This window comes from Leishmania martiniquensis, chromosome 11, assembly GCF_017916325.1.
Source record: "Leishmania martiniquensis isolate LSCM1 chromosome 11, whole genome shotgun sequence".
In the NCBI taxonomy this organism is placed as follows: domain Eukaryota; phylum Euglenozoa; class Kinetoplastea; order Trypanosomatida; family Trypanosomatidae; genus Leishmania; species Leishmania martiniquensis.
This window is the reverse complement of record NC_090146.1, coordinates 5,001-19,651: the sequence shown is the minus strand read 5'-3', so window position 1 is coordinate 19,651 and position 14,651 is coordinate 5,001. Positions and strand designations below refer to the sequence as shown.

Genomic DNA, 14,651 nt, shown 5'->3' with positions numbered 1-14,651 from the left:
CCGCAGGCGACCTGGCCCCTGTCACCGCCAGAGGTGGTCCTGCACGGGCACGGAATGAGGAAAGGGAGGGGGGAGGAGGGCTGCTTCGTCCCTTCGCACGGGGCGGGAATAGACGAGCCGCCTGAGATACCCACACGCGCTTGTCAGCGCGTGTCTCCGCTACCATCAGGGAGGAGGGGGGGAAGTTGGAAATATTGAGAAGAAAACAGAAAGGGAAATGTTCAGCAGACGATAGGGCGGCATGGTAGGAGCAGCGGCGTTACAGGAGAAGTTAAAAAAAAAGAGCAGTTGACAGTCTTTTCCTCCCTTCTTCACACACAAACACGCACCGATCGCAAAGAAAGCGGCATAGATCAACAGCTCAGGATACATACATCCCTTCGATATCACCTTCCCCACCCACGCCACGTGCGGGGACGCTTTTGTCTCGGCGCACCACCAAATAAGTTGAGAATAGCAATACGAGCTTCATGAGCTGCGGAGCGAAAGCGTTACAGAGAAAAAAATGAAGTAAGGAAGCCATCATGTCGCAAGCGTTTCCTTACGAAGAGGCAGCGAGGCTAGAGTGACCAGGCGTACTGTCCTGCTTGTTTTTGCTTCAAGGCTTAATCCTCTTGCTGAATACCTTGAAGCGCTTGTAATTCACGAAGAAGACAATCTTTCCGTCGGTCAGAGAGTAGACAGGCACAACACTCGATGCTGCCGCATTAGCTCTCACCCACTTGGCCAGTGTAGGCTCGACAGGGTTCTCCAGTGGCGATTCCGACGCCGACTCGTTAAACTGCTCGAGGCACTCCTGAATTCGCTTCACGCCGGCATTCACCACCAAAACTGTGGTCGGAGGCGGTGTCATCATTGTAGAGAAAAGTTCTACAATCTTATCAGCTGTGCGGCTCTCGCCTTTCCCAGAAAGGAACTGAACATCGATGTTCGCGCCGCTTGTCGACTTCTCTTTTACTGAGAGGCTGCGGACGACCTGTCGTAGGTCGTCGAGGGCGATGTCGCCGCCATGGCCGTTTACTTTACTCTGCTGGTTCGTTGACGCCGCAACTATTCGCTTACCATCCACGAGTAGCCACCTGATTTGCTTCGCCTTCAAGGCCCGCGCCAATGCGTGAGCGTCCGTGTCGGCGCGTATACACGCTCGGATGTTTCCCTTCCACAGCTGAATCGCCGCCTCCACAACGTGAGGGAGTTGCGTGAGTGAGTACAGGTCTTGCCGCTTTGCCGCTATGCCGTCTAACAGAAGGTTTTCACGCCAATTCAGATGCACGTGCATCGCGACGCTAAGCAGCTGCTGCACATCCACCACTACGGAAAACGCCGAAGTGTCGGGGTTGACAACGGTGCAGTTGGCTGTAAAGTTGTCCAGAGAACATCCAAAGGCCAACGACACCTTTCCACGCATAGAGCGACACTCAAAAAGGACACCTGTCTCCAGGGCTCTCCGCGCAACGAGTAAGTCACTCGGCTGCAATGCTGGATCCATAGCTAAAGTGAGGTGTGTATTCATGTGTGCTGCAAACATTTTAATGACATCAAGCACTGCAATCGTATATTTTTTGATGTACTCGTCGCGCTCGTCGCAGATCAGCAGTCCCGCAGCGCACAGGCTCTCAGTGATCCTCGAGATGGCATGCCCCACTTGGTCTGCTGTGTGAATCTCGCTGCGCAAATGACACAGGGCGGGTGGCGGCGACCGTGTTCCGATCTCGGTGGGAAACACTGTCTTGAACCAGTGTGCATGTGACACAATCACCTCGACCGGCTCCGTCATTTCTGTGAGCGCAAGGAGGTGACATAGCGACAGGAACGGGTCCAGCACGCACTCGTTGAATACGTCGAGGTGGGGCAGTGGCGTCGTAAAGACGACGTAGGAACGAGCGCGATGGTAAAACTGATAAAAAGAGCCGATGGAGCCGTTCTCTTGCATGCCCAGAAACGACGCAATCGCAAAGTGTGGATGGGTGGAGTAGGCAAAGCTGTGGCCTCTACCGTCTACCACACAGTCCACATTCATTTCAGCCAGCTTGGGATTCATTGCCACCGTCGAATCAAAGAACGCTACAGGGACGGCGCCGTGCAGCATGCCAATCACCTGAACCGCTTGCACCACATCCGTGCACTGAGTCGATCCCACAAATCGTGTGTCGTCGCGGTATGCCCTAGACGGCTTTCGGAACTCACATCCCATTCGCTGGATTTTTTGGATGATGCGTCCAGCTATTCGCTCGCCATACTTGTCCACTGTATCCAGCGCACTCGTGAGATCCGCCGGATCACCTGGAAGCTCGGCCGTGCTCAGGACAGCCTCGCAGGTGGTTCGCTGACGCGGGTCGGGCTCAAGTAGCCCCTCGATAATCTCCGCCATCGTCGGATTCCACTTCACAAACCACTGTGGTAGCTTGCCACTGCGCCAGACTTCGCCCATAATAGTGAAACGCTCACGGAAGCCTTTTCCCGCGATGGCAAGCCACATTTCGAAGGCGATCATTCCTATACTGAACTCATCAACCTTGAAATCGTACTCGAGACCCTTCTCTTGCTCTGGAGCGCAGTACAGCACTGAGCCGCAGTTGCCTGTTGGATGGCTTTCGGAGGCCATATTCGTAGACGTGCTTGCATCATCCACGTCTAGAACGCTCGTGATGCGCTTTACGCCGCTCATGACCCGCGCCAGGCCAAAGTCTGCGACCCGAATTGTCCCAGCTTCATCACTGTTGTGATTTGATTCCATCTGGAACAGCACATTGTCAGGCTTCAGATCCCGATGAACAATGCGCTCGCGATGCGTGTGAGCTGTGACGGAAAGAAGCTGGCGGAGAATCGACACGGCAACCTTTTCACCGTTGGCAGAAGAGAAGATGCCACCAGAGCCGCTGGAGTCACTTTCCTCGATCAAATGGCGAAGTGAGCGAGCAGAACACAGCTCCATCTGGATATAAAGTGTCTGGCATTTTATAGGTGACCGCTTCACCCCTTTCTCTGTTTCGGCATCACTTGGTGCGCCGTCACTATTGCTACAGGGTTCCTCGAGTTCGTCGTCACTCTCACTTGTGTCCGCGGGGCTGCTCTCTGCCTCTGATGACGAGTAAGGTGAAGAAGTGCGGTCAGTATCCGAGCATGTCGAGGGTCGGACCGCAGCGCGCGAGGTGGAAGGTGGTGTTTTTCCGCCATGCTCCGTTTCCTCATCCTCCTCGTTCTCTGCATCCGCCTCGACGAATTCGCGTAAATCCTCATCGCACCCGCCCTCGACCCATGCATCGTAGTAGCGAACAATGTTCTTGTGATTCAGTGCAGCGAGGGTCTGCACTTCTCGGAGCACTTTCTCCGACTGCGCCTCTGACATTGCAATCTTTTTAATTGCATACAGGCGACCATCGATCTTCTTCCGGCAAACGTACACAGGCGCGAAACCACCGGAACCGAGAAGTCGCTGCTGGATGAACTCGTTCCGGTAGCGACCCTCCGAGCCCTGCTGAATGCGCAGGTTGCATCCTTCGTCCTCCCATAGCCACTTTGGTAGACCCTGCTGCTCCACCGGGAGGGCCAGAACGCCCTCGATGTTCGTGGTGAAAGCGCGCGAAAACGAAATCCCGTTCCATGGGAAAAATCTGCGAGCCGCTTCAGGGAAAATGCCGGCGCTGTCCAGCAGATACTTGGCAAGCCAGTCAAAGTTGCTGGCGGCCTCCTCATTCGACTCCGGGTCCTTCATGTGACAGCACTTCTTCAGAAGGTGAAACGCAAACAGACTGAGCTTCAACGCTTCCTTCGCCTTCAGCGGAACTGGGGTCTGTGATGATGACTGACCTGCTGTAAGCACTTTGGGCTCACCCTGTGACTTTCGGCTCTGCTGCTGCGACGGCGGATCGATACCACACTCTACAATAGTGGCCACAGTAGAGATGATCTGCATCATGCAAGGCATACCACTAGGGAGGCAAGGCTGAATGCTGTCCCACACTTCCTTAGCCATTTGTTTCACCTCGTACTCCGACAGCGTATCCTCAGACCCTGGTCGCAGACCTGGCGGGAACAAAAGACTGATGGCGGGCGCCACATACGGATACCCCGGCACTACACGAATCTCCAGTGTGACGCGTCTGCTCGGGCGGCTCTCGGATGCAAGTGGGATGAGCACTCGATAGTGCGCCAGGCTCTTGCCGGACACCCGAACATTTTCGTATGTGTTGACGATGACGTCGATCTCTTCCTTCACTTCGCCATTTTCACCTGTGTCGTACGCGTGAACTAAACTGCAGGAGAGGGAGTCGTTTTTCTTTTTGGTCATTAATACCGCTCCTATTCAGCTGTTTTGCTAAAGACGACTGATGCTGTTACCCCCGTAAGCGATGCGTATGCGAAAACAAAAGGCTTCTGTGCCGATATGTGCGTGCGCATGTGACGTTTCCGTGTATGCACGTGCGCTTATCGATGGGAAGGGGAGGGGGAGAACGCAGAGCTACAAGCGAGACCAGCTTCAGCGATAGCAGCGTATTATGATGCACCAGACGTCGAGAAGTGACGCGAAGGGGCGCACAGAGATATGAAGACTTTGGTGCATGACTCCTCTAGGATGGTTTGGCTGTGGTGGAAGTATCACAGTCCGCAGTACAGAAGGTGCCTACAACCGAGTGCACGAGGTACACCACATAACACAGAATAGCAGCGGCATATGCTTTTTCCCGTGCCTCCGCCAAATCACCCTCGCGCTGCCATCTCAAGTTTTCGCATGATTATTCACCCAAAAAAGTAGAGCGTACGATAAAAGAGCACCACCGCTCCACAGCCACCTGCCTTGGTGGTTTCAACGCGAAAGACGAGAGGGCGAGAGGGAAGAGGAGGTGAGGGAGGGCAAGAAATGCCCCCATTCAGAGTGAAAAACAAAAGCCGTCGATGATGGCTGCTTGGGGCACCCTAAAATGATTGGAGAGGTTTAAGGTCATGCTTTTCGCCAAGTCACACGTGAGCCACTGCAGGCGGTCACCTTGACCCATGCCTCATTGACTGTTGTTCGAGCATCTGACTCTTGCACAGGTAGTAATGCGCGCTGCAGTCGCACTACCTTCATATCTTCCTGAGTTTTGAGGGCGTGGCAGACGACACATAGCGTTTGCAGGTTGTCTAGAGTCGCCCCCCCGCCGCCACATGCAACCGGCACTACATGATCAGCATGCCAGAAATTCCCAGGAATAGGATTTGAGACGGCCCTCTCACAGAGAGCTGGAAACTGCAGCAGTTGCGGATGCAACTTGCTAATGGCTGCCATACGATCCCGCCGTTTTGCCACCGCTGCTACGGAGGTACATAATGTTTCACAGTCGACATGGCAGTGCGAGCAAACGCTCTTGTCTACACCTGCAACACTGCGGCGCATCGCGCCACTTGACCGGCGGATAAAAAATGTCAGTCTGCACTTCCCTGAGCAGAAGAGCTCCGAATCGCCGTTGGCGGCGCAGCAAATAGAGCCCGGGAACAAGCCATACACGCTTCTCTGAAGCTGTGGGAGGCTCGCTGCGCAATTCAGGCAACCCGCCCTATATTCAGTGCCCCGGGCAGCGATGAGAGGTCCAAAGTAGTAGCGCGTGGGAAAGTACAAGCGGCGCACCTCCCACCACACCCCCCATCCGAAAGGGAGCGCTTTCGCATAGCGTTTTCGCTGCTGCGGAGAGGACACCACGGCATCGCCGCCTCTCCACTGAAAGATAGGAGGCAGCCACCTTTTGCAGAGGAGGAGCTGCCTTCGCTGAAATGGTGAAAGACGAGTAACGGAGTCGAGAAAAACGCTCAGCTGCTGCCAGACGGGGTCCTGACGCTGCTGAATGCACTCTCGCGCATCATCCCAAGGAAAGGTGGTATAAAAGCTGTTCGGTTTACTTGCGCGCACGTGGATGCGACCGGTGTTTTTGCTAACACGAAAGAGCAAAGGCTCCGCAGTTGGCTGTACTGAGCTATTCGCCGATACGTGTAACACCGGTGTTGGCTGCAGTGTTGTGGGAGATGCGTGGGAGATTTGTGAAAACGAGGGGGGCGCGCCTCTTGGCTCATCCGCGTCGGAGAGGCTCCTGCACAGGCGGGAAAAGAGCTCCGTGTCAAACTGAGAATGGAGCCCGAGAAGATAGTACACAACAACCTCGTCGCGTTGCCCCGGGCGATGCAGTCGATCCTCTGCCTGCCGCATCCACGCCGCGTCAGGGGGGAGCTCACAGAACACGGCACACTGAGCCGGCGCTAACGAAATGCCTACGGCGCACGCTGTGATGCCGATTATCGCAAGCCTCGCCTCTCCTCGATGAAAGGCGTGTAGGAGATTTCCACGTTGTTGCGCCGGCACTCGCCCATCGATGCAGACAGCCTGCTGCTGGTGCTCACGAGTCCACTGCACAAGCGCGTCGATCAGCTCGATGTGGTGCGCCAGGAGCACAACGCGGTCGTACTTGCTGCAGCAGTGCTCGACAGCTTTGGCGATGCCGCTCCAGTTTGCTTTCCAACTATTCGCGTACCGTTCCTGGTACAATGCGCCCTCGCTGCGACGAGCATTACTATGCGGCCCAAGACGATGTGCTACACGCATCACAACTCTGCTTTTCCGTGGCAGCTCCAGCACATCTTCTTTGAGGCGGCGCAGCATACAGCACGAGCTCAGCAGCGATGAGAGCTCCATCTTCCTCGTCGACTTCCCAACCTGCAAATAAGGAGAGAGGGTGAGCCGGCAGTACCGCATCGCGAACTCAAAACGGGAGTTCCCCAATAAGCTAGGGCGAAGTGTGTCAATCTGATTGAAGAGATCGAATGGGGCACCAGTGGCCGGCGTTCCAGAAAGAAGGAGACAGTGAGGCGCTCGTTTCCCCATGGCCACCACCGCACGAGTATAGGTTGCATCAGCTCCGCTCACATTTGTGTGCAGCAGATGGCTCTCGTCGCACACGAGACATTTCCAGCTGCGGCACTGCAACTGCTTCTCCATCACTGCTGCCATGTGATAGCTCACCAGCACCACCTTTGGTCTCGCTTCGACGCTAAGCGCGTCATTCGCGCCGTGAATCATATGGATCTCATCGACCTGCACCTGCTCGTGCAGGTATTGCTCAATCAGGTCTGCCCACATGAACTTTACAGCTGAGGGACACACAATGAGAAGTGGATAGGCCTCCAGCGCTGCCACGGTGGCCAATGCTTGCATTGTTTTGCCAACACCCATGTCGTCAGCGAAGAGGATCCTCCCTCCCCACCGCAGTGCCGTCTTCACACCCTCTACTTGATGAGCTTTCATAGCGCGTCGAAGGAGATGCGGAATTCGATCGAGCGTGGCTTCTGGCAGTCCCCCGCTGCGAATACGAGATACAGCTTCGTGCAGGTCAGGCCGTGGAGGATTCACGAAAAATGGAAGAGCAGGGTCTTGTGCGGACTCGATGAGCTCCTCAGCGAGCTGGTCAACCACCGCCGCTGGGCCCGTCACAGCTGCCCCGCTACATGCCAGCTGCTGGCGAAGTGCGAGGGAAAGACTTGCCGTTACCTGCGCCACATCGGCATCATGAAAATTGAGGAATTGCGCGCGCACGCGATCCTGTACAAAGTCCACTTCCACGACAATCACCTTCATGGAGCTAGTGAGTTCGCACAAGGAGGACGACATGAACGGCACGAACGGCACGGAGACTGTTCGTCTGCGCAGGGCCGCGGCAAAGGCTGCGGCAGCTTTCAACACGTCAATGCACCTGTCGCACGCGCACGAGAAGACGCAGCCAAAGCGCGACAGGCGGAATACGTACGGATGGCCACATCGAAAACACGTTTCGACAGGCAACAGAGCCTCCATCTTTACGACATTTTCTGGCTTTATGTGTTTTCTCGTGTCGCTGTACTGCACGATGAGGGACCACGCCCCGCAGCGACTGAGGGGTGGGTTATTTAGAGAGCAGAGAAGCGGGAAGCATCAATCATGAGGAAATGGAAGGCGCTTTTTTCCGCTGGTCGCAATCGGCTGCGAAAGAGGAGTCTCTAGAGTAGAGCGCACATGCAGCCATAGAAATCAGGGTTTCTCCATGAGTGACGCGACGCAAGTCACTCAGAGGCCAATGCAATGGGAAGGGCAGAGAGAGCCGCAAGGGGCCGCTTTCACTCAAGATGCTGATAACTTTTCTTCTTTTCCTGCGCTGGATTCCTCGAATGAAACGATGAGATACAAAGCAGAAGCACTTCAAAGGATGGAGGGAGGACAAGCACTAGAGCAGAGAGGGGGAAACTCCCGGACACTAACCGTGCAGCAACACGACACGAGAAAACGTGCAAACTGAAAGAGATCAAAAAGAGGCGAAATAGAGGGTATATATATATATATCGAAAAGGGAGATGTACGCTGCATCTCCCGCCTAGACTCAACTTTGTTGATGACCGAAAAGTACATCCACCACCTGCTGCATTTCTGGGTCTTCATCGAGATTAAGCGGGCCTTGCGCCGAGAATGTGGCATAGTCCTCCGGAGTGCGGCGCACACTGACAGCTTTCTTCTGTTCCTCTACCCCAATGTTTGCCTTGCGCAGGGACTCCTGTAGCTCATTCCAAGCGCGTTGGCGAACATCGCTGTGCACGGCTTCCGTTTTGCCCACCTTGCCATCGCGGATGTAAATGACACGGTGGGCATACTGTTTCATATACACATCGTGAGTCACCATTACCATCGTGAGACCGCACTCCCGGTTCAGCCGAAGAAGAATGTTCATGATGATGAGTGTGTTCTTCGTGTCCAGGTCGCCTGTGGGCTCATCCAGAAACAAGATCTCCGGCTCATTCGCAAGCGCCCGGGCGATCGTCACGCGCTGCTGTTCACCACCAGAAAGCATGGAAGGGAAGTGGTGCACCCGGTGCCCAAGACCGACATCCTTAAGGAGTGCCATGGCACGCTTCTTGATCTCGGATGATGAAAGCGAGCCTTTGATCATCATCGGCAGCGAGACATTCTCCAGCGCATCCATGGCAGAAATCAAGTTGAAGGACTGAAAGACGAACCCGATCCGTTGGCAGCGCAGCGCTGCCAACTCCGAGTCCGGCGTTTGATCCGTCACTCGCTTTCCAAAGAGGAACATATTCCCCTTCGTCGGCGTGTCGATCGTGCCAAGGACATTGAGGAGCGTGCTCTTGCCACCGCCGCTGGTGCCGTACACCACCAGAAGTTCCCCAGGGTTGACGTCGACATCCACGCCACGCAGTGCCGGAACACCCTCAACGCCGAGAAGGTACGTCTTGTGAATGTTATCGCATGATACGATGGATTCCATTTTCTTTTTCACCCGTAGAGTTGCTGGAGAGCAGTGGACCGCGTCGTCAAGCAGCTTCGAAAGCCGTACAAGTCACGAGTGCTGCGAACTCATGTTGACGAAAGGTGGTGTAAGACACATGCGACGAAAAGTAGAAGACAGGCAGTGAAGAAGGCTTCGAGTGGCGCCAAGCATGCTTCAAGTGTCTCGCACGTTTACCAGAGCTTCGGTATGGTTTCACACACGTGCTCTTGGAGAGCAGCTTTATCCATAGAAAGCGCATACAGGGCGCCCAACTCAGTTCCACCACGATTTCAAGAAAGGTGGGAAGCGCTCACCAGCTGCAGCGCTTCTTTCCCAAATAGTGGATTTCTACGGTGCGTGTTTCGCCTCACCCATTGAAGCAGGAGCTAAAGACCCGATCATGGTAGCAAACAGACGATACTGACAGTATTTGCAGTAGTCATAAGAACGCAAGTCATAATCGAGCAAACAAACACTCACCCCCCTACACACAGACACAGGGACCGCTCGATCATCAGAGCATGTTTTTTTTGCCGTGACGTAAGAGTAGAAGAGCCAGCAAAGTACACTTTTCAATGCACCATCCGAGGCTCACCCTAACCATGACGGAACTCAGTGGCATCTTCTTGAGAAGCTTCACTCTACCGTACATGCCTCTAATAGCCTTGGTGCATGCTCTCAACCAATGCAGGAGTGTTCTCACTCCCTTCGACAAGCTCCTGGGGCGTGCGACGCCCCATCTTCTTGCGGTTCGGTCGCGGCGGCTCCTTGATGTACATAGCTTTCATACGAAGCTCACGGTTGCCTTCAGCGTACCGCGCAAAGTGCTCTCGAGCTTCGCGTTGGTCTTCGATTTCCTCCCAGGTGAGCTCCCATGAGTCGTGGTGCTCGATGGCAAGCAGGACGGTGTGCTTGGCTGCCTTTACAATGTCCTCCTTCTCCTTCTCTGTGAGGTCGGCCACCTTCTGTGCTGGGTTGCCCGCCCACATCTCGCCGGAGGGGATAATGGCGCCAGACTGTAGAACACTTGCCGCGCATAACATTGCCCCGGACTCGATGCTGCTACCTTTCATCACGATTGCATTGGCTCCTACAAACGAGCACGACGCTATGTCCGCTGACTCCACGATCGCCATCGGCTCAATGGTAGTCCATTTGCCTATTGTCGTGTTTCCCATGACTACGGCCTTTTCCTGCACGTTGCAACTCTCGCCAAGGTGAATGCTTTCTCCTTCTTCGGCCCGAACGATAGCGTTGTAGCCAATATAGTTCTTTCGCCCCACATGGACATCACCGGTGACTATAGCGCTTGGTGCAATGAAACAGTTGTCCTTGACTGTTGGCCGCTTCCCGCTCACCCTCAGGAGTCGCGGAATGCGATAGAGCTCCTCCTTTGGCTGCACACCCATCATGCGATCACTGAGACCAATCAGCCTTGTCGCACAGCGTTGCAGCTTTAGTGCCCATCGGTCCAGTGCCAAGCTCAAATGCGTGCGCTTTTTGATAGCCCACTCGGGCAGCTGCTCCGGCACCTTTGCCGCAGCAATAGGAGGGCAGCGCAGAAAACAAGAGCGAAACATGCTCGGTACTTGTGGAGAAGCAGCAGCTTACTTATCCTGCTAAGCTGATGTGCTCCTGTGTGCCTTTACGTGGCCTTCAAAAAGGTATACCCCACCTAAAAATGCTTCTGCTCTACTAGAGGCAAGATGCAAACAGCTTACTTCGCGAGACGCCTAGATCGCTGTTACGCTAAGCAACGATGGAATGCAAGTAGATTCGATGGGCAGTCAAAATGTAGGGCAGGGTAGCTCAGTAATCCCAGTACAATTTTTCGCCAAAGTGGAATGCGACTGCTTGCCTCCCAGTTGCTCACACGCTCCACAAGCTTTCATGACAGAATATCGCCGATTAGCATCCGAAAAACGACAGAGCCTTCAGTCTTCTCACATGAGGGGTAAAATGACATATCTATTCTTGATCATTTCCGATCAGAGTACAGCATCAAAGGATACATCAGCCTCAGGTTTTCTCCTTGTGCTCTGCGCTTGCCATCGAGCTTAGGAGAGCAAGCGCGTCAGTAGCACTGCCGCTTCTCCAAATCGATGTACCATTCAAAGCCACTGTCGATAAGCCCCAGAACAACAAACAACCCACCTATGATACCGCAAAGCTGAACCAGGAAATGCGAAAAAGGCGCTCTCTCAAAGACATTATTCACCTGGATGGCAGCCGGCTCAAACCGAAACAGTACAGCAGGAACTGCACCAGAAAAACCAACAACGATAGACCGTCTACTCCATTGGGCACTGTACTCGTATGTGGAGGCTTTTAAGTCCTTTGCCTTTGTCGTTCTGTACGTTGTGGGTACCACCTTAACCAGGTACCGTGTCTCAGAGTAAGTCTTCGTCAATGACCTGTGGCCAGAAAGCGGCTCTGCCACGCCGTGCTCTGAAAAGCGATGGACTGCCTCGTCACCGATTCGAAGCTTTCTGATGACATGGGAGGTGTCGAGCCGGAGTACATCTTTCAGCGAGTATAATCCACCAGTTCGCCGGGGACCAAAAATTACTGTTGCGGGGACCTTCTTCAAATCAAGCAACCCTATCACATTGCACCCGCTCGCACGATCCACGAGTTTGTCTACACATTGCGGAATGTACTCGAAGCCTGGGAAATCCTTTCCAAGCTCCCGGTACAGCTCCACTACGCTATCGCAGCTGTCACAGCACCTTGACGCTGCCGCGTTGCGGATCTCTTCGGTGACTCCGTGAAAAGCCGACAAGGGACACCGCCTGCATTTTTCACCTGTTCCAGCATCGCCCGCCTCAATTTCATTGTAAAGATCCTCCATGCTTCCTTTGTACTGGAGTTCTCCATTCAGTGTGGTCGGAAGCTTGTGTATCGTACCTGTACAGTTCAGCCTTGCCATCCCTGTTACATCAACGACATCGATACTAAGACGGTTGCAGGGCATTCGCGGGAAAAGTACGTCAAAGTGTACCGGCATTTCATCGGCAAGACCTTTGTCCAGTGACACATCTGTATCATACGCGTCACGTCCTCTCCAATAGGCGACTGTTTCCCATATAATCAGAAGAACAACAATCAATACCGTCAAAACACTGAGAAAAGCGCCGCCTCTTGTCTGCTCGCGCTGATAGTCTTCCCTTGGCTTCGGAAAAATGTCAACCTTTTCGATGTGCCGTGAAAACCGCGTCCGTGAAACATGCGGCTCCTCCTCCACCGCAAGCACTGCTCTTCGCTGCCGCATCCAGTCCCCACCGCCTAAACTCAACGTCTTCTCTGAAAAAAAAAAAGAAAGCGTGTAAACGAGAGAACCCCAGTTGTGAAGTGCAAGCAATTGCGTATTGGAAAGATATGAGCTGCATAACATGAGGGAAGATGGCACATTTGTGCTCACAAGGAAAAAATAGCATTTATATAGCGTGGGGCAGCAAGGAGGAAAAACATCACTCAACAACTCTCAAAAACAAAACTCCCACCAGATTTGGAAGGAGAAACAGGGCCGCCGCTCGCTAATTCGACAGGCAATCGAACCTTTGCTCCACTACCTCATGTTTTGATTCTAGTCCAGTCGAATACTCGCATCTATTAAAATGAGGACAAAAAGATCTAAATTTCAGTAAGCAGCCAACACTAATGCCCTACTCTACAAATTTTCCTTCTTCAATGCTTCAATGATAGCATCTTTTTCTCGAATGCACGCGGATGCATGTATGCGAAGACGCTCTATCTCCGATTGCATTAAAGACATCTTGTCCTCGTAGAAGAGCGTCAGCTGTTGCTGACTACTGCGTATTATCTCCAGAAATTCGTTTTCGTGCAACGGAGACCGCGCTTCAAGTTCCCACGCAGCGCTCCTTTCAAGTAGCCCACGCTCTCTCCTCTGAACTTCACAAATCAGCTTCTGAAGTTGCTTTATAGTATCCTCGTCTGCCCCATTCTTCCGACTCAGCGCTTCCTTTCCCGCCTGTAGCACAACTACTTCTTTTCGAAGCTCGTGATTTCGTGCGTCCAGGTTCGCCTTCTCATTTTCGCAGCGCCTCAGCCTCTCCAATAGTTGCCAATTTACGGACACAGGCCCCAGGTTCTTTCCCCCGTTCGGCTCAAAAGGTAGAGGGATCGTGCCCTCACCATCGCATTGTTTGAGCTCGCTCTCTGCCACTGGGACCCTTTCCATCTGCTGAACCGGTTCTTCCGTCTTTGTGTGCAGAGCAGGTCCCCGGTGCCCAGGAAGACCACGACAGAAGAAGCTGTCGCCTGCAGTGTGCTTATCGAGCTCGAGCTCCTCAGAGCATCCTGAGGAACGAGTCAAAAAGCCTGTGGCTGTCAAAACAGCACTCCTTTCACACTGAGTCGTTGCAACGCATTCTTCCGCACGATATTTTTCCGCCAAAACCTGAAATAGCTCTTCTTCGCGACCACGAAAGATTTCTAGGATTTCGTCCACTGACTCCAGGCAGGCAGGATTATAGCATTTGTAAAATGCAGTAAGCCGTTCCCTGTACATTTCTAATGTATACTTCAGGCATCGTCTCGCGGACTACTAGTATCGAAGCATCAGCACATCATGGAAAGAGAAAACGAGCGCAGAACCTGAAGCATAGCGGAAAGGGTAATATACATGCCACATACAAAATGAGACGCTTGTGGCACGCAACGCCATGACCAAATCAGAGCACTTAAATTCAAGTGCCGCTTTCGTTAGCCCTCCAAAGGCTCAGTGGGCGACTAGCCGCAGCATCCGCGTGCAGGGTCAATCGCTTCAAAGAAGAAGAGACCATAAGGCGAAATGCAGGAAAAAGCAGCATACTGCTTCGCCCCTCTCCTGCGCTACATCTTACACGAAAGATAGGAGCCAACTCACTCATCGCATAAAACAATCTGTTGCTGTGGTACGCATTCTCATCCTTGCGCACATGAAGAATATCATTGCACGCTAAGAGTCCAGAGCATCAGCAATAATGATTCGCCCTGCATCGAGGGTGGCTGAGGTAGCAAACTAACCATAAAGCCACCCCATCAGGCAGCACCGGCTCTGATATCAAACCCACACGCAGAAAAGGGTGACGCCCAAGTCCCTCTCGGGCAAATTACTTTGTTAGCCAGCGGCGCAGTGCATAAAAAAGCACGTTCTCGCGTACGCAGAACAAAAAGTTATCTCTATAGGACTTGCGAGCCCCTAAATGTATCACCAAGTAAAAAAACTGCGACAAGGAGGGAACATCACAAGACAAATGATACATTCCCCCCCTGCACACACACACACACACACGTATACAGAACATCGCGGCCAACCGAGCGCTACATCATGGCAAAACACCTCCCCCCCCGCCCCCCCTCGTTTAA

General features: G+C 53.5%; 4 protein-coding genes across 4 annotated transcripts; all 4 read right to left on the bottom strand.

Annotated features, from left to right (window-relative positions):
* Nucleotides 1-598: 598 nt before the first annotated feature.
* LSCM1_06516 (uncharacterized protein) lies at nucleotides 599-4,291 on the bottom strand (the record flags this gene model as incomplete). Its single annotated transcript, XM_067323937.1, has 1 exon — nucleotides 599-4,291. One exon carries the CDS (start codon nucleotides 4,289-4,291, stop codon nucleotides 599-601), a length of 3,693 nt encoding a protein of 1,230 aa, XP_067180478.1.
* A 651-nt stretch (nucleotides 4,292-4,942) lies between these two features.
* Nucleotides 4,943-7,819, bottom strand: LSCM1_06515 (uncharacterized protein; the record flags this gene model as incomplete). The annotated part of the gene is made up of 1 exon (XM_067323936.1): nucleotides 4,943-7,819. The coding sequence occupies one exon, from the start codon at nucleotides 7,817-7,819 to the stop codon at nucleotides 4,943-4,945; it is 2,877 nt and encodes a 958-aa protein (XP_067180477.1).
* A 559-nt stretch (nucleotides 7,820-8,378) lies between these two features.
* Nucleotides 8,379-9,278, bottom strand: LSCM1_06514 (uncharacterized protein; the record flags this gene model as incomplete). The annotated part of the gene is made up of 1 exon (XM_067323935.1): nucleotides 8,379-9,278. The coding sequence occupies one exon, from the start codon at nucleotides 9,276-9,278 to the stop codon at nucleotides 8,379-8,381; it is 900 nt and encodes a 299-aa protein (XP_067180476.1).
* A 659-nt stretch (nucleotides 9,279-9,937) lies between these two features.
* On the bottom strand, nucleotides 9,938-10,861 carry LSCM1_06513 (uncharacterized protein; the record flags this gene model as incomplete). The annotated part of the gene is made up of 1 exon (XM_067323934.1): nucleotides 9,938-10,861. One exon carries the CDS (start codon nucleotides 10,859-10,861, stop codon nucleotides 9,938-9,940), a length of 924 nt encoding a protein of 307 aa, XP_067180475.1.
* Between the last annotated feature and the right edge of the window lie 3,790 nt (nucleotides 10,862-14,651).